General features: G+C 42.3%; 1 protein-coding gene across 1 annotated transcript; it reads left to right on the top strand.

Annotated features, from left to right (window-relative positions):
- Positions 1-1,938: 1,938 nt before the first annotated feature.
- Positions 1,939-21,597, top strand: TRIM63 (tripartite motif containing 63). Its single transcript, XM_034413520.2, has 9 exons — positions 1,939-2,231; positions 5,922-6,091; positions 10,057-10,225; positions 14,059-14,154; positions 15,611-15,844; positions 16,919-16,941; positions 18,036-18,160; positions 19,547-19,615; positions 21,020-21,597. The coding sequence occupies exons 1-9, from the start codon at positions 2,073-2,075 to the stop codon at positions 21,028-21,030; spliced, it is 1,056 nt and encodes a 351-aa protein (XP_034269411.1). The 5' UTR covers positions 1,939-2,072; the 3' UTR covers positions 21,031-21,597.
- The last annotated feature ends 328 nt before the right edge of the window (positions 21,598-21,925 follow it).

Raw genomic sequence — 21,925 nt, forward strand, 5'->3', positions numbered from 1 at the left:
ATCTGAAGCGTATGCTACCTCCCTCTTGTTTTGTTGTGCTGTTGAGCCAGTCACATGTATATCAAATCTCACCTAAAGCTGTTTGGGTTCCTCGGGTCGGTCACCCGAATGGCCGCACATATCCCAAACCCTCCCACGTGTGTTTTCAGGAATTCCCTTGGAACTGAATGGGAAGTGTTTTTCTGTATCTTCATTGAATGAGGGTTCTGGAGGACTCCCAATTAAGCTTCACAACAAATTAGTTCTGGGAAGCGTTTGAGATACAGAACTTGATCTCGGTGGGGCATGATGTAATTCAGAGGGCAACCGAAGCCCATCATCTGTGTCAAGAAGTTTAATGCTTCTGTTTGAGTCCCTTGTGGAGCACAGGTTGGGTTAATGAGACCAGGGGTGAAATGCTCCCGGTTTGGACCGGATCCCCCAATCGGGTAGCAATGGCGGCGGGTGGTTCGGAGAACCAGTAGCAAAAATCCCTGCCACCCCCCAATGCCCAGCTGAGCCGCGCAATCATCAGGCTTTTTTTTTTTTTTTTACTTTTAAAAGCGTTTTTTCTACAACCTCTTCGGCTGAAGAGGTTGTTAAAAAAATGCTTTTAAAAGGTACTTTTAAAAGGCTCACAGCTGAGCCACGCAATCGTCAGAGGCTTTTTTTTTTTAACTTTTAAAAGCAATGCTTTTAAAAATAAAAAAAAAGATTGTGCGCCACAACTGATCATCCCCCCCCCTTGCGCGCTGTTCTACTTACCGCATGCCTCCTTTTGGCGTGCACTCCACGAGCACCTCGCATTTGGTGCGTGGTGCGCACTGCATATGCGCAGCCAGCGAACCGGTAGTAAACCGGTTCAGATTTCACCACTGAATGAGACTGATGAATATTTAACTCTTTGAGAAAAGAAACATAGTAAAACTTTTTATAGCTGGTTGATTGATTAACAAGGAGGGAGGAAAGGAGCCTTGGTGGAGCAGCGGACTAAAGTGCTGTTAGGTAGCACTTAGATGCCTGCAATTACTGCGAGTTCAAATCTCACCAGACTCAAGGTTGATTCAGCCTTCCATCCTTTCGAGGAAGGTAAAATGAGGACCCGGATTGTGGGGGCAATAAGCTGACTTTGTATAAAAAAAGAACACCGCTTAGGGGGGCCCGAAAACCCTACTAAGCAGGTATATACAAAAATATGAAGGCTATTGCTTAACGCATTGTAAGCCGTCCTGAGTCTCCGGAGAAGGGCGGCATATAAATTGAACCAATAAATAAATAAATTGAACCAATAAATAAATAAATTGAACCAATAAATAAATAAATAAATAAATAAATAAACTACCGACCTTCTGATCGACAAGCTCAGCGTCTTAGCCACTGAGCCACTGCATCTCTTAACTACCTGTATAGATTTGCAAAATTCTGTTAGTGTAGCGTAGCCTTACAATAAAATAAATAAAATAGAATTAGCTAGTCTGGTCATGTTTCCTGTCTACTCTACCTTGCAAAAAGGAGAATTAGATGAGTGCAACTAGAGTTGTTGAGCAACATGGCTAGGTTAACTAGGCCTGGCAATAGCCAATAATAAAATTGTTGAATGGTTTGAGTTTAACCCTTAGTTTAAAGAGTGGGCAGGCGTGTGTTGTTTGTTTTGTTCCCTGGAAAGGGTGACCAGTTTACACAAACACAGCTCTCATTTCTTTGTTGGAAAACACACAGGGGAGGCAAAAGAGATAAATAATACAAGCAACATCCCTGGAAGTTTGCTTCCCTGCTTTCGAACATATCGTCCCTTAGCCTTGTTTACAGAAGTCCAACCAGAGGGACAACTGCACATCCCCCCTTCCATGTGACACTGTGTCAGTCTTTCGGAAACACGACCCTCTTCTCAAATTACTCTGCCAGCCAAACACATGTGACTCTCAGATAAATTATAAATAGACAAGAGGCCAGGCAAACGGCAGAAAACCCAGTGTCTTAGTTGGAAAGTCAACCCAGCAAGGCTCAGTTCTAAAACTTGAGCTTGTCTCTCAAGAAGAGAACCCTAAGTTGAGCGATTCCAGAATCGAAGGATATAAGTGCTGAACTGAACCATGGATTATCAGTCGAGCATCTTCCAGGACAATAATCCTATGGAGAATCTGGAAAAACAGCTGATCTGCCCTATCTGCCTAGAGATGTTCTCCAAGCCCGTGGTGATCCTACCTTGCCAGCATAACCTCTGTAGGAAATGTGCTAATGACGTCTTTCAGGTCAGTACGGGTCCATTCAGCCAATTCTGTACGTGTTTACTCAGTAGGTATATAGGAAAATTTTGAGATTCAGCTGATTATCTATGGGAACAGAACAGAACAGAACAGAACAGAATAGAACAGAACAACAAAGTTGGAAGGGACCTTGGAGGTCTTCTAGTCCAACCCCCTGCTTAGACAGGAAACCCTACACCCCTTTAGACAAATGGTTAGCCAACATCTTCTTTAAAACTTCCAGTGTTGGAGCAAGTTGTTCCACTGATTAATTGTCCTCACTGTCAGGAAATTTCTCCTGAGTTCTAGGTTGCTTCTCTCCTTGATTAGTTTCCACCCATTGCTTCTTGTCCTGCCCTCAGGTGCTTTGGAGAATAACTTGACTCCCTCTTCTTTGTGGCAGCCCCTGAGATATTGGAAGGCTGCTATCATGTCTCCCCTAGTCCTTCTTTTCATTAAACTAGACAAACCCAGTTCCTGCAACTGTTCTTCATATGTTTTAGCCTTCCCCTTTAGGGATGAACTGGACTGGACTGGACTAGACTAGACTAGACTAGACTAGAACAGAACAGAACAGAACAGAACAGAACAGAACAGAACAGAACAGAACAGAAAGAATAGAATAGAATTCATACAACAAGTCTTGCAATTGAAATACAAATATAACAAGTAGACTATTGCTTAGCTCTCAGTCATCTAGGGCAGCTTCAAGGTTAGAAAAAACTCTCCCTCCTTAGGAGTCTTTCATTTTAAATTGGACATGGACCAGATTTTAAAATAGAGAATCTAGGGAAATGCATTTCAGTCATCTGAAAAAAGATAAAATGGCAGACGGTGAATGTGTAATAGTCTCTGCCACGTTTGAAAGATTCATTAGCCATCGCTGTGCAACATTTAATAAGAAAATAGCAAGGATATCAATATAGCGAATTTGCATTTGTGGTTATGTTAAATGCAGTGACATTGTCCTAGCTGTGAAATGTTTTCTCCCTGGTGCTTTTTTAAGGCTCTGGTGCCTAAGAGGCTGCCTGCATCATCCACTAAAATCCATTTCTATCTCCACTTTCAAGTCTTGGAGACCATCTTGGACTCATTCCTCAGATAATGTTCACTTCTTCAAAAGGCTTTGGCTAAGTAGTAGCTGATAAGAGCTCAGCTCTGGTTCTCTAGGGGCCTGTTCTACTTCTGACATTGCCTTCCTGACTTGTTGATTGTTATTGTCAGAGCTCCAAGGCAACACAAAATGGAAGGGCAAGAGACAAAGCCAAGAAGCTGAGGAGAATCTGAATATAGTTTCCCAAAGATTTCATTGGCTTGCAGGCAAAGAGGGAGAGGAGAGAGATACCCGCCTGGTGAAACAATGGGTTGTTTTTAAGTGTACTCTCATCCTGGAGATTCTCAGAGGTGTTGGTATGGTCAACAGGTGCTGTAGTCACAACACATCTGTAGGGCACTTGACTGGGGAAAGTGGCTTTATTTCCTTCTCACTCAATTACATATGTATCATTTCCATTGTGTAAAAAAAAAAATGGGTGTATCAAGACATGGGATAAATGCATGTGTGGCTTTGTTTTATTTATTTTTTTAAAGAATGTAAAATTAATATCCTTAAGGGGAAGGAGATTTTTTTATTTAATGATGGTTTACTGAATACATTTTTGCCAGTTTTTACAAGTTAAGGCCCTCCAGATGTGTTGAGATTTCAATCCCAGAAGTCATCATGAGGCCTGTTGATTAGAAATTCTTGGAAACAATATCCCATTACATATTAAGGAGTTATGTTGGTGCCAATGAGGTTGATTCATAGCATGGGTTCAAAAGAATCTGATAACTGCCAATCCCAACAGAAAAATGGACAAGGTCATATAGTTCCCTCTTGGAGAATCAAATTTGGCCTAGTGGTTAAGATACCAGATTAGAAACTAGGTGTCAATGAGTTCTAGTTTCTCCTTAGGCGTGAAAGCCACCTGGGTTATCTTGGGCCAGTCACTCTCTCTCAATCTATGTTGTAAGGCTCAGATGACAAGTGGGTTGGTCAATTCCTGTCCCAATCAATGGATAGAGCCTTGGTTGATCTGAAAAAAACTTTAACTGATATAAAGGTTTTAGAAACTAAAACAATATTTCTCTGTATTATAATTACATTCCCCTCAAAACCATGACCAAAGCCTTGACAATACCAACATTAGCAACGTGGAAGCTGAAAGTTACTGTCATTCAATTGTGAATTCTGTGTTCAATTGTATACAACAATAAGCAATCCATTGCTACAGAAGATTGCCTAGCATTACTGAATGTGCACAAGATTAGGTGGACAATGGACCAGGTGAAACATCTTCTTTCAACCAGTTGATTTCCACTGGTTCCATTGTCCTGTTCCCCCCCCCAATTATTTCTTCATATAACATAAGAAACCCATTGCCATAGAATATAGTGAAAGCATCTAGGATTACACAAATAAAGGGAGAAATGGATTGATCCTATAATTAGTATATCTAGGACTAATGGGTTCTGCAATGAGGAAGGATATATTCTAGAGCCTAGACAATCATACATCCCTTCATCTATTCCATTTTCCATTTTTCTGGGTTAATAATATCCTGTTTCCCAATAAACTAGTCAATGTCCCATGCTCACCAAACATGCCTATGAAGTATTGTTTTGGGATAGATCATATTTGCTTCTATAAGAATATATTAATACATGAATTTTGGCTGGCTTCAAGAAACGGTTGGACCAGTTGATGAAAATCATGGGGCTCAACAGTTATTAGTCTTGGTATGGTAGAAGTGTGACTGCTTCTGAAGGCCGTCAGTTGGGAGATTTCCTTGTGCAGTTGGTTCTCCTTGGAGAAAGACTGCTGGACTAGATGGACCATTGCTTATGTTATGAACTTATTTTAGTAATTCATATTATTCTTCATGTAATCCATAAAGACAATGGATGCGATTATTCCACGTCTAACATCTAAAGTTCTAGGAAAGATGTACAAGAAAATCAGTAATTCAGGATAAACCAAATTTTCTTGGGTGACTTGATGAGCATTCATTCAACTATTGATGAATTTGAGTCCTTCAAGAACCCATATGAACCAGCAAATCTTATTCTTATTTCTAGTTAAATAAATAAGGAATAAAAATCTATCTAGCTACAAATGCTAGTAAGTTTTTTGAATACTTATTTGGGGCTTTATCTTATGCATTTTCTAAGATTCAGGTGCATACTATTTCACATAAAAATTGGCGCATAAAGTAATGAAACCAGATTAGATTAAATCATTTAGCAAATTGAAATTGAGTTCTCCCAGCCAATGCCCAACTCTGACAAATAGGATCACTGCACTTTGTGCCCAAAATAGATTCCAGTTGAAGCAGTTACCTCATTTATTGGCAGTGGCCAGTGTTCCAGTGACACTGTCCGTTTTATAAGCAAACCATGAAGGGAGATGTTCCGTTTTATCAAAAGGAATGTTTTTAAGGGGGAGGGAGGAAGGAAAAAAATCAGATTATTTTGAATGTTTGAATTTTTCCCCACCTGGGTCCTTCCTGATATGCTGAGTTTGAAATGAATAGGATTGATAGGAGCTGAAGTACATTATTTCTGGAGGGTACAAAATTTGGGGAAAAAATGTGTAGTTTGTTTAATTTTGTGGGGAATCCCTGACTTTTGGATTAACATGGTTGATGGCATTTCTAGGCTGCAAATCCATACTGGCAAACAAGCCGAGGAACCACCATATCTGGAGGACGTTTCCGGTGTCCCTCTTGCCGACATGAAGTCATCCTGGACCGCCATGGAGTCTACGGTCTCCAGAGGAATCTGCTGGTAGAGAATATCATCGATATCTATAAACAGGAATATTCAAGGTTGGTATGAATTCTGCTGTATTACACCTTGGAAAAGGAATTCTCCCTTAAAAGCAATAATGTCATAGTATCTTCCAATAATTTCTTAACAATCATTTCCAGACTGCTAAGGAAAGGTGGAAGAATGACAAAGCACCATCAAGTTATTATGATTTTTACCAACCGCACAGATTTTCTTCAGCTATGTACAGTGGTCCTTGACTTCCAATCATTCAATGGCACTGAAAAAAATTACTTACATGCTAATGATTGGCACACATCCTCACAATCATGTGATCAAAATTCAGGTGTTTGGTAACTGGCATAAATTTAGGATGGTTGCAGCATCCTCGGGTCATGTGATCACAGTTTGTAATCTTCCCAACAAGCAAAATCTGACAAGCAAAATCAAGGGAGGGGAAAGCTGGATTCGCTTAATGACCATGTGATTCATTTAACAATTACAATGGTTTGCTTAACAACCATGGCAAAAAAAAAAGTTGTAAAATTGGATTTGACTTTCTTAACAATAGCAATTCTGGTCCCAATTGTGGTCATAAGTCAAGAGCTGCCTGTAATTGAGGCCATCCACTCTGAATGGGAGAAGGAATGGCAGAACTTGGGGGCAGGATTAAAAGAGGGATTAGCCTAGAGCCATGATAGCGAACCTATGGCACACATACCACAGGTGGCACGTGGAGCCATATCTGTGGGCACACGAGTGTTGTCCTAGCTGAGCTCCAGCATGCATGTGCATATCAGCCAGCTGATTTTTGGGCCTTCCGGGCCCACCAGACATTGGGAAACAGACCATTTCCAGCCTCTGGAGGGGCTCCGGGGTGGCGTGGGGAAGGCCGTTTTCACCCTTCCCAGGCTCCAAGAAAGCCTCTGGAGCCTGGGGAGAGCAAAAAATGGGCCTTCCAGGCCAACTGGAAGTCAGGAAATGGGCCATTTCTGGCCTCTGGAGAGGCTCCGGGGGTGGGGGGAGGCCGTTTTCGCCCTCCCCAGGCTCCAAGAAAGCCTCTGGAGCCTGGGGAGGGCAAGAAACGGGCCTATCAGGCCCACCGGTAATCTTTTGGCCATCGCGTGCCAAAAGCGGGGGGAAGCGCAGGGGTCACACGGGGGGGGGGGCGGGGCACAGGGGGGCATTGAATTATGGGTGTAGGCACGTGTGCATGTAACCCCCCTGTGCTCCCCCTGCTTTTGGCACGTGACGGCAAAAAGGTTAGCCATCACTGGCCTAGAGCCTTTATGTAGTCACAAGCGAACTAAGGCCAACCCTCCTTGAGTTCCAGTGACCCTTATCTAACTCTAAGCGGATGCTGTAGAGAACATTCTTGTGCATAGAATATAGCAATCTATTAGCTTCACTTGTGGACTTGGACTTTCGCACCAGACATCTTGCTGGTGGTGGTCCTCTTTCTTTCTTTCTTTCTTTCTTTCTTTCTTTCTTTCTTTCTTTCTTTCTTTCTTTCTTTCTTTCTTTCTTTCTTTCTTTCCTTCCTTCCTTCCTTCCTTCCTTCCTTCCTTCCTTCCTTCCTTCCTTCCTTTCTTCCATCCTTCCCAGCATTAAAGGAAGGTATGAGCTGCTATATCTGGACCACAACAATCCAGACAACCAACAGATGGCAGCAAAGGAATGTGAAAAACTCCCAACTCATTTTTGTCCTATAGTGGTCCTCTGGATTTTTGCAGCTCAGATTTCATAGCTGAAGGAAGGAGGGGCTCTATAGAAGCGAAAAGCTGGCCATCGTAACTGGGATTCGTCCTGGGGGCTTGCCTCACTCAAAGCCAGGACAAAATCTGCAGTAGACTAATCGGATTAACAAGAAATTTACAAAATCCTTCTTAGCATGGCAGCTTTAATCCAGTTGAAAAATCCAGGCCAAAGATTCTGATTCTTTTTCAGAACAGCACCTACATGGACCTTGGGTCTGGTCTAGGATGCTTTCATTCATTCATTTATTCTTTCCTTCATTCATACATATTCAGACTCATACCTACCATTGGTAGAACTAGGAATTCGTGCTGCTTTAAGTCACAATAACAAACATAACGATCATAGCGTTTGTTTTAAAAAAACCTTATAGAGGAAAACTCCCACCGACTGACTAGTAGTCCTTGTCCATGAAAGGTCAAGAAATTTGGGTGGATTAGCAAGGGATCCGAATATAGGAGCAGAAGTGCCATGGTGCTGCTGACACTTTGGGGGGTTGTGGAGAGCTGCCTGCTATCATAAATCCTCCTCCAAAGGAAGGAAACCTGTTGTCAGAATAAATGGCTCCACTTGGACAGAAGTGGAAGTAAGAACTAAACATAACTTCGCAGGGAGGTTAATATTAGACAGAAGGCTATCTACACTCTGCTGTGAGATGAGCAACCAACCCACTCTTTCAACTTGAGTTACTAAATCCACTAATAAACTTCTACTGTATGAGTGGAAAAATTAAATGAGAAGAAAGAGCTAGGAAATACTTGCCCTTAGTGAGGAATATTTCTGGGACCAATCCAGGGGTGAAATCCAGCAGGTTCTGACAGGTTCTGGAGAACCAGTAGCGGAAATTTTGAGTCGTTCGGAGAACTGGCAAATGCCACCTCTGACTAGCCCCAGTGGGGTGGGAATGGAGATTTTGCAGTATCCTTCCCATGCAGTATGCCCACCAAGCCATGCCATGCCCACCAAGCCATGCCGACGAACCAGTAGTAAAAAAAATTGAATGTCAGCACTGGGCCAACCCCTAGAGATTGATGGAACGTGAAGCAACCAAGCCTAATGACTCTTCAGTCCCTCCCTCTTTCATAGACAAGGGGGCCAATTCATTAGGAAAATCACTTCTATGGAGTCCTTGGTGCTCTCTAAACTTGGTTGTTTGCCTGGAGACATTTCATTACCCAGCTAGGTAACATCATCCATGCTGATGTTTACTTTAAGCTGTGTGGACCTCAGCTCCCAGAATTTGCCAGCCAACATGCTTTGAGTCTATATAGCAATGCTTCTCAACTTTAAATGGACTTTAACTCCCAGAATTCCGCAGCCAGTAAGCAAGGAACTTCTGCAAGCAAACAACCAGAGATCACTTAAGATTATATTCAACCCTATATTATCCTCTATTGAAAATAATTTCTGACATGCATTTCATCAGATTGCCGCTACTGTTTCAAGGGCATCATAATTAGGCATTTGAATAATCCGTAGAACCAACCTGACCCTCTGTCTTCATCCATGTTTTACATACCCATGTGAGGCAGATTATTCATGTAAACTTTTTACCATATTCTGCCATATTTACATTAACCACAGGCCATGCAATTCCTGCGCCACCAAATTTTTATACAACGCAAAACAAAACATCTAAAGCAGGTTTAAAATATTTTCAAACCTGCAGATCAGTGGCTGCAAATAGTGGGATGTAATCATCATGAAATGTCAAATGAAAAAGATACAGTGACTGTCTCAATAATACCTAGTCCTAGAGCAGGGGTCAGCAACCTGCAGCTCTGGAGCCGCATGTGGCTCTTTCACCCCTCTGCTGCAGCTCCCTGTCACTCAAAATATGCGTTGCAACCGCCAACGTGCGACACCTGCCAGCACGCGATTCATCGAGCTTTTCAACCCCCGGTAGGCCAACCATGGATAAATCCAAGAAAAGCAAAGTTTCAGAAGAAAACAGAACGTTTAATTCGACTACATATGCTAGTTTTGTGGCCGCTCAAGAAATAGTCAGGGACAGGAAGGGTTTTGTGGCTCCCAGTGTTTCCTTTTCTGTGGGAAACGGGTCCAAATGGCTCTTTTGAGTGTTTAAGGTTGCAGAACCCCGTCCTAGAGAGTTTTGGACACAAATGTGAATTTCAATCTGTTTTCCCACTTCTACTCAAACATTTATTTATTTGTTAAATTTATATGCTGCCCATCTTGTTATCCAAGATGATATTAACTATGGAGACCTTCTTATCTTGACTCTTCATTTCCTTCCTGTCTTCAACAGCCGTCCCCTTAAGAAGGGAAACCACCCAATGTGCAAAGAACACGAAGATGAAAAGATCAACATCTATTGCTTGACCTGTGAGGTTCCTACCTGCTCTATGTGCAAAGTCTTTGGAGCACACAAAGATTGTGAAGTGGCGCCTCTTCAAAGCGTCTTTCAGGGACAGAAGGTATGAGCCAAGCTTCACTGCTTGTGTAATATAGCTTAACTCTCTAATGTTCAACCCGATATTCATCGTCATCTGCCATGAAGATGACCTCTGGGGTATGAAGATGACCTCTATCTCTGGGGTAGAGAGGTTAAATATTGCAAGATGGCAGGCCGGGCATCATAATGCTGGCATTACGTGCATGTTCAACAGACGCATGATGTTTTATCATGACATTTTATCTGCCGATTTTGAGGACACCCGAATTTCAGGATTAGAATTAACAGTCTTCTGGTTTCTACCTGGTGCCTTAACCACTGTGCCAAATTGGCTCTCCGGTTTCTATTTAAATGATATCTATGGAGATTCTCAGTCATCCAGGTCATGGTTGTCCCAAAGGTGCTTTTTCAAGAGGGAACTGGACTTTCTGGTTTTTCTTCGAAGACGTTTCGCTTCTCATCCAAGAAGCTTCTTCGATTCTGACTGAATGGCGGGCAAATTTTATTTTCATGTACGAGGCTTCCAAGAATGCAATTCCCCTTCCTCTCGGAATGCAAAGTTGGTCAGCCTGGAATCCCATTCCCCACCAATCCCATTCCCCACCATCCAGTCAGAGCCGAAAAAGCTTCTTGGATGAGAAGCAAAACGTCTTCACAGAAAAACCAGAAAGTTCAATTGCCTCTTGAAAAAGCATCTTTGGGATATTTAAATGATAGCAATTGTTTTTAAGTATGCACCTGTATTACTTAATGCATGCAAAGCCTTTTCATGGTGTACCCTTTTTGGATAGGCACATACAAAAAAGAACTTCCTGGCATAATTCTGAACAGTCTCAAGACTTAGCAACCTCTATGGGAGTGAATATCCTCCTACTTCATGCCTGCAACTTGACCATATGCCCAGAGACAAAAAAAGGATTGCATTCCTTCACCTTAAAGGGGTTCAGATCCAGTGGTATGCAGAGGAAGTCTTGGGCCAGTAGGTCCATCTCTCATTTGGGCTAAGAGGTGAATTGGAGACCTTTGGACACGTCACGTTGTGTCTTTCAGGAATAGTGCCTGACCCTAATGCAGTTGATATGGATACATAGATGACTGCAATTGACAAGCAATCATCAGCAGGATATTTTTGGAGCTACAAGAGATGGCTTTGAGAGATGGCAGAACTTTCATTCCCCCAGAAAGCAGCTGCAATCAGGAGACTGTGCATGAGAAGCTGTGGTCTTTCTCTGAACGTCTGATGGGCTCCATACAGTAGTTAATCCATCATTTTTCTCAGAGATTAAACAGACCCATCCCTACTCATTTTCTGCAGCTATGGTCAAAGCCATCTGGAATTCTTGGTGCCTTCACACAGGGGCACAGCAGAGGTTTAAAAAAACAAGAAAAGCAGTTATGAGTCTTTGTCATCCTGCAATTTAATACAAAAAAAAATTACATTTTTTTCTGAAGTGTTAATACCACTCTATAATGCCTTAGTAAGGCGACACTTGGAATACTGCATTCAGTTTTGGTCGCCATGATGTAAAAAAGATGTTGAGACTCTAGAAAGAATGCAGAGAAGAGCAACAAAGAGGATTAGGGGACTGGAGGCTAAAACATATGAAGAATGGTTTCAGGAACTGGATATGTCTAGTCTTATGAAAAGAAGGACTAGGGGAGACATGATAGCACTGTTCCAGTATCTCAGGGGTTGCCACTAAGAAGAGAGAGTCAAGCTATTCTCCAAAGCACCTGAGGGTAGGACAAGAAGCAATGGGTGGAAATTAATCAAGGAGAGAAGTAACTTAGAACTAAGGAGAAATTTCCTGACAGTTAGAACAATTAATCAGTGGAACAACTTGCCTGCAGAAGTTGTGAATGTTCCAACATTGGAAGTTTTTAAGAAGATGTTGGATAACCATTTGTCTGAAGTGGTGTAGGGTTTCCTGTCTAAGCAGGGGGTTGGACTAGAAGACCTCCAAGGTCCCTTCCAACTCTGTTATTCTATTCTATTCATTCTTCTTGTCCCAGTGATTTGGGCGAATATTTGAATGGGGGTCCATGCATGGAACTTTCAAGCTGTCATTTAGAGTTTGTGATAAAAGCTCATGCCTCTCACTCCAAAAGAGCAAAAGGAAAAAAAACAGATTTAGCATCTCAGTGCACCACTTTGTAAAACCAACCCAGATCAGATGACGCACAGTAGGTTGGCAGTGCGACAACCAGTTCGAACAATATTTTAAGAATCCCTGGCAGATGCAGTGTTCGGCCAGTTGGTGCAAAAGGATTGTTGTGCCTTTGGCATTCAAATGTGTATGGATGTCAGCATCATAAAAAAAACATTTCTGCCATGGGCTAAAAAAATATGATGCCAATATTTGCAGGAGAAAGGTTTATAATCTACCCCGCTCCCTGGGCTTAATCAGTTAACTGAGTTCAGGTCTCCATTAAACTCTCCTCAATTTTTCAAAGCCACCCCAAAATGATCAAAGATGAAAAGAAAAAGAAAGTCCCTGTAATCTAATATGATTAAAGAAGAGAGCAAAGAGGAAAACAATCAGTCTTGACCAGAGATCTGCAACCTTAAACAGTCAAAGAGCCATTTGGACCCGTTTCCCACAGAAAAGGAAACACTGGGAGCCACAAAACCCTTCCTGTGCCTGACTATTTCTTGAGCGGCCACAAAACTAGCATTTGTAGTTGAATTAAATGTTCCGTTTTCTTCTGAAACTTTTCTTTTCTTGGATTTATCCATGGTTGGCCTACCGGGGTTTGAAAAGCTCAATAAATTGTGTGCCGGCAGGTGTCGCACATTGGCAGTTGTGATGCATATTTTGAGTGACAGGGAGCCAGAGCAGAGGGGTGAAAGAGCCACATGCGGCTCCAGAGCTGCAGGCTGCTGACCCCTGGTCTTGACAATAATTATATAGTAGAGAAATTAGGGAATGAATCGGGACTACAAGTAGTAAAAAAGGTGAAGTACCTAGGGATAAATCTGACAGCCAGAAGTGCAACTATAAAGGATAATAACTATGGAACTTTAGTCCAACAAATAAAAGAAGACTTAGAAAAATGGGGGAAATTGAAACTATCTCTATTAGGGAGGATTGCAGCGATAAAGTCAAATATACTCCCGAGACTCCTTTATCTATTCCAAACAATCCCGATAAAATTGGATAAGAAATTTTTTAACAACCTGGATAAAATAACTACAAAGTTCGTATGGGAGGGAAAAAAACCAAGAATCAAATTAAGTATTTTACAAGAAAACGGAATTAGAGGTGGATTTGGATTTCTGGCATGGGAAAAATATTATAAAGCAACAAGTCTTACATGGATTAGAGAATGGGTGAGCCTGGAAAATCAGAGATTATTAAAATTAGAAGGACATGATTTAATCAAGGGGTGGTACGCCTATTTATGGAATGCCAGGAGCAAAACATATAAACATTTTAATAACCATATTATTAGAAATTTGTTAATTAGTACAAGGCAAGAAATTAAAAATAAACATTATATGAAAGTTCCCGGATGGTTATCGACAATAGAGGCGATAATGCACCCCAACACATTAGTAAAGCAAAAGATAATAAGATATAGGGATATATTGGATTCACAGGGATTATTGAAAACACAGGAAAAACTTAAAGAACAAGGAATATTAATAGATTGGTGGCCCTATTTACAAATAAAAACAAGATATAGAAAAGACAATAATTATATTGCAGTCTTGAGTCACAGCACTTCTCACTGATGTTTCTTTTCCATTCTTCTTTCCCACAATCGACCAAGAACTTCAGCACACCAATTAATTCAGAAAAAGAGGCTTCTTAGAGAGTCCATTTATTTATTTTTTATTATTTTCCCTTACAGACTGAGCTAACCAACTGCATCTCCATGTTGGTAGCAGGGAATGACAGGGTGCAGACGATCATCAGCCAGCTGGAGGACTTGTGCAAAACGACAGAGGTGAGGAATACAGCAAATGGCTGAGCCTTTAGAAATCTGAGTAGCGGAAGAGAAACCCAATCCAGAGTGATGGTGGGTTAAGACAGGTGCTGCCCGAGAAGAGACGGAAAAGGTGCCCAGTGGCTTTCTTTTCCCCTGCTTCCAAATCTGGGCAGGGGTTTATTTAGACGGAAAAGCCAGATAAGTCTGCCTAGTAATCTAAAATCCCAATGCAAACTCAAAAGGCACAGCTTGTATAATTTGCTTCACCTGATGATTGAATTAATGTTCGGATTTCTCATTTTCTGATTTCTAATTCTAGTCAGAAATCAGAAAATTAATCTAGTGGGAATTTCTCATTCTATTTAGAATTCTAAATCTAATTAGAAAGTTAGGCTAATTGGCACAGCACACTAAATGGCGGAAAGAACTAAACTAAGGTTAAAATGGACAAAGCTTAAAATGTTGCAGATGCATCCACTTGTCCAGTGGTGAAATCCAATTTTTTTTTTACTACCGGTTCTGTGGGTGTGGTTTGGTGGGCATGGTGTGACTTGGTGGGCGTGGCAGTACAAAATCCCCATTCCCATCCCATTCCAGGGAAGGATACTGCAAAATCCCCATTCCCTTCCCACTCTGGAGCCAGCCAGAGGTGGTATTTTCCGGTTCTCCGAACTACTCAAAATTTCTGCTACCGGTTCGCCAGAACCTGCTGGATTTCATCCCTGCACTTGTCCTTTAATCCGGTGGTACCCCAACCTTTCTGGCTCCACGGACCGGCAGCCTTGGAGGGTGGGGTGAAGGGGATGGTTTCATGCATGCACAAATAAAATTTTGTGCTCTTGCCTGCTGCTTGTGTGGCCCGGTTCTCAACAGGCCATGGACCAATACCAGACCAGTACCGGGCTATGGACTGTGTGTTGGGGACCCCTGCTTTAACTCATTAAGTTTTGCCTGATGCACCAAATATAAAACATTTTATGTTGAGGAATCTGGGAATAGAGCACTGACTGCAAATCAGAAGATCCTTGCTTTGGCTTTCCTCTGCAATGAACTTAATAGAGACTCTCTATTATATGGGCTATAACCCTAATAATAATAAAAGAAGGGGGGGAAAAGATAAAAACAGAGTAAAACAAAACCAGAAGAATATGCATAAAAACAAGGTAATGAAGATACATGTAGATTGTCCCTCCTGGTTGAATACAGGTAGTCCTCGATTTACAAGAGTTCATTTAGTGACCATTCAAAGTTACAACGGCACTGAAGAAAGTGACTTATGACCAGTTTTCACACTTACGACTGTTGTAGCATCCTCATGGTCATGATGCTTGACAACCGACTCGTATTTACGACGTTTGCAATGTCCCAGATCAAATCAAGCCAGATCTCTCTGAATGAGTTCCAGATGGTTGCTTGAGTGAGATTTGTTCAGAAGGAACCAACTCAACTTTTATTCTTCTCTCTCTGTGAACAGGAGAACAGTCAGGTGGCTAAGCAGTCCTTGTGTGAGAAGTTCGAAGCTCTCATTGCTGTCCTTGAGGAGAAGAGGACGGGCCTCCTCCAGCGCATCTCCAAGGAGCAGGAGGAGAAGGCCGGGTTCTTACAGAACCTCATCCAACAGTATAAAGATCAACTGGAGAAGTCCAGCAAGCTGATCGAAAGTGCCATTCAGTCTATGGAAGAAGAAGGAGGAGCTGCTTTTCTCATGGTGAGGGGAAAATATTGTACGTTGAGATACCTTCATCTACAGCTGTGTAGCTTTTCAAATCCCAAATTCCCAGACCAATATAGCCAGAATTGGACATCCGACTCGGACAGGGGTCTCTCCAACCTTGGCAACTTTAAGATTTGTGGACTTCAACTCCCAGAATCCCTCAGCCAGCTAAGTTGGCTGAGGAATTCTGGGAGTTGGAAGTCCACAAGTCTTAAAGTTGCCAAGGTTGGAAACCCTGGATTAGGAGATTCATATCATGGATTAGCCAGGAAACTTGCTTAGTGGTGCTACTTACTATCGCTCATCTGAATCTTCATGAAGAGTTGGCATGCAGTTAAAATAAGAATTGGATTTGAATGTAAAATTACTTTGAACCAGTGGTGAAATCCAATTTTTTTTTACTACCGGTTCTGTGGGTGTGGCTTGGTGTGGCTTGGTGGGTGTGGCAGGGGAAGGATACTGCAAAATCTCATTCCCTCCCCACTCCTGAGGGAAGGATATTGCAAAATCTCCATTCCCACCTGACTCTGGGGCCAGTCAGAGGTGATATTTGCAGATTCTCCGAACTGCTCAAAATTTCTGCTGCCGGTTCTCCAGAACCTGACAGGACCTGCTGGATTTCACCCCTGCTTTGAACCCCTAAAACAGGGGGTGTTCAACCTTGGCAAATTTAAGACTTGTGGATTTCAACTCCCAGAATTCCCCAGCCAGCATGTCTGGCTAGGGAATTCTGGGAGTTGAAGTCCACAGGTCTTAAAGTTGCCAAACTTGGGACACCCCTGCCTTAAAATAAAGGAGTGGGGTGTTATTGGCTTAATTTGTGAATTGTGATCTTTGCTTTTCATTGTAATTAGAGTAACCCCAAACTGGAATAGAAAATAAAATGTTTCTAATTGCAACACCGTGCAACTGTACAATTGCACTTCAATATTTTGTGTGTGTGTGCCTTCAACATTTTATTAGGGCAATCAAATTTCTGGGAGACTCAAGATGATTTTACTGATTTTAGCGATTTCAAGCTGAACGTTTTTCATTCCCTGTTTTGACCTTTTCTCTTTCTCCTTCCAGACCGCCAAGCAACTTATTAAAACGTAAGTCCTGAAAACATATTTCTAAACTGCCATTTTTGTAAACAAAACAGTAAATCCTAAGTAAATAAGTTCAGAGAGGATCCAAGCAGGAAGGACACTGTGTGGTTGGGTGACATTTAAATTACGTTAAAGCTGACTAGTTTGTTAGCTTAATTGTCTAGTTCAGGGGTGACAAAACTCAATTTCTTTGAGGGCTGCATCCGGGTTGCGTTTGACCTCGGGGGACCGGGGTGGGCGTGGCCAGCTTGATGTCACTCATGTCAGGGGCGCTTGTGGCAGCCTGAGTCCCAATCTCTATTTTCAACTGGGACGGCCTCCCGCAACCCTCTGCCAGCGAAAACGGAGCTTGTAACTAATTGAAACCTATTTTATGTATGACAGAACATTTACCTGTGGGGCCCTTGTGGAGAATGTAAATGGAGGGCAGACCCCAAGAAAGTTTAACATGAAGTTACAGATAATCCTCAATTTATAACAGTTCATTTGGTTACCGTTCAAAGTTATAACGGCACTGGAAAAAAAAGCGACACGATCATTTTTCACATGACTGTTGCAACATCCCCATGGTCACATGACCAAAATTCAGATGCTTGGCAACTGACTCATAGTTCTGACGGTTGCAGTGTCTCGGAGTCATGTGAACAGCTTTTGTGAGCAAAGTTAATGGGGAAGCCAGGTTCACTTAACAGCTGTGTTACTAACTTCACAACTGCAATGATTCACTTAATGACTCGGGCTAGAAAGATCCTAAAATGGGGCAAAACTCACTTAACAAATGTCTCACTTAACGACATACATTTTGTGCTCAAATGTGGCTGTAAGTTGAGGAATACCTGTATTTATAAAAAGGGGAAAGGGTATTCGATCATCCTCCCCCCCTTCCCTTCCTTTCATTCCAGTTCTTTTTCTTATTTTATTTATCTAATAAAATATTGCCAGACATCCTTCAAAAATCTCAGGGTTGAGTCCCATAATGGTAGAAAGACCTATAAATGAGTACAGCACCTTTTGCTTGAATGACAGCCCAAAACCTACAGCGGATTGCTTAATAGCAGGATAAAAGGCAACCGCATCCTTTCTCATCTGTGTTCCAGAATCGTGGATGCATCAAAAGGTGGCCAGTTGGAGAAGGTCGAGACAGGCTTTGAAAACATGGACTACTTCACCGTAGATTTGGAAAGTATCACAGAAGCCTTGAGAAGCATCGACTTCGAGGCAGGTATGATCACCCAGAGGTGCCCAGTCGGGATGGAAGAAGTATAACCTGAAGTTTAGCTATATTGCTAATATCCCTGAATGAAACATGGCTCTTCTAAATCTTCTGATTTATCAAATACATTCCCCTTGATAGAGAAAGTAGTATGGCATATTAATTAATTAATTAATTATTGCTGAGAACATTGTAAGCCGCCCTGAGTCTTCGGAGAAGGGCGGCATATAAATCAAATTAAAAAAAAAAATTAGGTGGTACGCGGGACCTAATTAATCAGGTGGGACGCAGTGGCTCAGTGGCTAAGATGATGAGTTTGTCAGTTGAAAGGTTGGCAGTTCAGCAGTTCAAATCCCTAGTGCCGTGTAACGGGGTGAGCTCCCGTTACTTGTCCCAGCATCTGCCAATCTAGCAGTTAGAAAGCACGTAAAAAATGCAAGTAGAAAAATAGGGACCACCTTTGGTGGGAAGGTAACAGAGTTCCATGCGCCTTTGGCGTTGAGTCATGCTGGCCACATGACCATGGAAACATCTTCGGACAGCACTGGCTCTTCGGCTTTGAAACAGAGATGAGCACCACCCCCTAAAGTTGGGAAAGACTAGCACATATGTGCGAGGGGAACCTTTACCTTTACCTAATTAATATGGAAACTGCAGCGCAGTGACCTAGAGGTGAAAACATTCACCTCCCACTCGGAAGGTTGACAGTTCAATCCTACCAACAGATGTTTCTCTACCAGGGCGCAAAGAGAAAATATCTACTGCAAACTCCATATAGGTGTCAGGAAGGGCACCCGGCCAGTCAACGCTCAGCTCCACTCAGTTGCCCCAATCCCACCCCGAAGCAAGGGATTACAAAGTCATAAAAGGAAAAATAATAATAATATGGAAATCATTGCAGCAAACAGCATTGTGCACCAGGTTATTATTTTTTGCATACCAACAGTCTAATAATACCTAGCGTCCTGGGTGCCAAATGTATTTCATCAAATACTGACATTAGTTTATTATGGGAAGGAGTGCCAAATCCAGATAAATCTTCAGGAAATAGTAAATACTATGACAACATTCATCAGTTTTTCATCAGTAGGGGATTTTGGACAGCAGATTCCTTGCTGGTCTCCAGTTTAACTTCCTTCCATACTTGTTTTGGAGCTAATCTCTGCTGATTCCCATGATGAAAGTGGCACTTTCTAACATTCTAATGCACAAGCAAATTTAACACACCTTTTGTGTGGCAAGAGGTACAAAGTTAATAGACAGCAGTTGAGTTAGAAATAAAGATTCCCAAGGACTTCATAAGCATCTGAGATACTTAAAGAGACAGCTCCATAGCTCTGTTCTGGAATGTGGATCTAAATTATCTCCTCCCCCCCCCTTTCCCCCCTCCCAAAGATGAAGATGATGATGAACTGAATGAGGAAGACGAAACAGAAGAGGAGCAGCCAGTTGGGCAAACAGATGGTAAGAAACAAACGGGAAATATTAGGTCTTCCAGAGATATACAATCTTAATATATATATTTTTTTGAGATGAGCACTGAATGCAGCATTGCACATAGTCCTCGGCTTACAAACCGTTCATTTAATGACCCTTTGAAGTTTACAACAATGATGAAAAAAGGGATTCATGACCTATTTTTGCACTTATGACTGTTGCGGCATCCCCATGGGATCAAACTTCGGTCATGTATTTACAACAGGTTGTACTTACAACGATTGCAGCATCCCTGGGGGCCACGCATTTGCAACCTTCCTATCCAGCTTCTTAATTTCTTAATGCCAGTCTGATTCACTTAACAACCGTGGCAAGAAAGGTAATAAAACTGGGCCTAACTAAACAGTGATCTTATCAACATGATAGCAGTGTTCCAATATTTGAGGGGCTGCCACAGAGAGGAGGGGGGTCTAGCTATTTCCCAAAGCACCTGAAGACCAGACAAGGAATAATGGATAGAAACTGAACAAGGAGAGATTCAACCTAGAAATAAGGACAGTGACAGTGAGAGCAATCAACCAATGGAACAGAAGTTGCCTTCAGAAGTTGTGGGAGCCTCATCACTGGAAGCTTTCAAGAAGAGACTGGACTGCCATCTGTCAGAAATTGTGTAGGGTCTCCTCCTTGGGTGGAGGGTTGGACTAGATCAGGGGTCTCCAATCTTGGCAAATTTAAGCCTGACGGACTTCAATTCCCAGAATTCCCCAGCCAGCTGGCTGGGAAATTTATTTATTGGTTCGATTTATATGCCGCCCTTTTCCGGAGACTCAGGGCAGCTTACAATGCGTTAAGCAATAGCCTTCATACTTTTGTACATACCTGCTTAGTATGGCTTTCGCCCCCCCCCCAAGCGGTGTTCTTTTTTTTTATATATGCAAAGTCAGCTTATTGCCCCCACAAACCGGGTCCTCATTTTACCTACCTCGGAAGGATGGAAGGCTGAGTCAACCTTGAGCCTGGTGAGATTTGAACTTGCAGTAATTGCAGGCAGCTGGTGTTACTTAACAGTGCTTTAGTCTGCTGCGCCACCAAGGCTCTTGGTAATTCTGGGAGTTGAAGTCCTACAGTTCAAATCCCTTCCAACTTTGTTAATCTGTCATCTAAACAGCCGCCTTTCTCAGCAACGGAAATTCTGCTTCCCTACTGTGGTCATAAATTGAGGATTACTTGTATTTTTTTCTCTTCCATTCAATTGTGTCCCTTTTCTTGGCAAGTTGTCCCGTTTCCCCCCCCCCCCCCACATTCCCCCAGAAGAGGGTTTTGGCTCATGCCTCTGCTTCTTCCTAACCTTGAGAAACTTTGGCTGCGGCCCAAATCTTGAATGCTTTGTCTTCAAATGGTTTCACGCATTTCCCTCCTGTTTTCTTGCAGGTACACAGTAACCAGGAAAGAACATGAAATTCCAAGGAGGAAGCAAGCAGAATAACCGGCTCTGTAGGATTTGGATAGAGGAAGAGGAGGGATGGGGTGGGGGAAACCCAAACTGGATGCCCATCAAGTATACAGGGCAAAGCCCGGCTGATGAAGGATCGTTTGGGATGTAGAATTCGTGGCAATGCAGGAAGGCAGAAACGCACAGAGACACTTTATACACGGGTGCAACATGGAACCTTTCATACATGTTATATATTGTGATTTCTTTTTGTACATAATTGTTCAGGACACTTGATTTTTTGGGGGGGGGGGCTGCTGTTAAAGAAAATACAAGATTTTGTTCATTAGGTTCACATCAGAGCACACCCTTCCACCAACTGAAGGCAGTGGATTCTGGGAATGAGTTAAAAACCGTTTCCATGAGCAGACAGGAGGTAGTCAAGCAAAAGTCGATTTCGTTGTGCTTTTTAATCTATGAAAAATACTGTCTGCGCCTCGAAGCAAATGTAAATGACGTTTGTTGGTTTTTCTTCTTTGTTGTATATAGTTACATAATAAAATAAATTTCCATTTTATCTGGAGGCCAAATGTTTTGTAACAGTAGGCAAACAACCTGTAAAACGTGTTGCCACAAAAATTGGCGACGGCCTTATTTTAAGCCGCTCTCTCAAAGGATTACTTGTAAATAGGGGGAGGGAATATCATTAATAGCTTTTTTCTTTTCTATTGGTGGCTAAAATAAACCCTCCATGTTTCAGTGCAGCATACCTCTGATCACTGTAGTAGAATGTGTGAGATACTCTGGATATGGGGTCAAAGGTAATTGCCGGGCATTGTTTCAGGCCTCTAGAGGGCCTCCGAGGGGGTGGGGAAGGCTGTTTTCACCCTCCCCAGATGCATAGA

Source organism: Pantherophis guttatus, chromosome 10 (genome assembly GCF_059756535.1).
Source record: "Pantherophis guttatus breed Tessera chromosome 10, ASM5975653v1, whole genome shotgun sequence".
In the NCBI taxonomy this organism is placed as follows: domain Eukaryota; kingdom Metazoa; phylum Chordata; class Lepidosauria; order Squamata; family Colubridae; genus Pantherophis; species Pantherophis guttatus.

Excerpts from the sequence above, each read along its gene's own strand:
- TRIM63 (XM_034413520.2), top strand. The coding sequence starts at position 2,073 with ATGGATTATCAGTCGAGCATCTTCCAGGACAATAATCCTATGGAGAAT. Across the intron at positions 2,232-5,921 it reads GTGCTAATGACGTCTTTCAG|GCTGCAAATCCATACTGGCA; the intron begins GTCAGTACGGGT and ends TGGCATTTCTAG. Across the intron at positions 18,161-19,546 it reads AAGCATCGACTTCGAGGCAG|ATGAAGATGATGATGAACTG; the intron begins GTATGATCACCC and ends CCCCTCCCAAAG.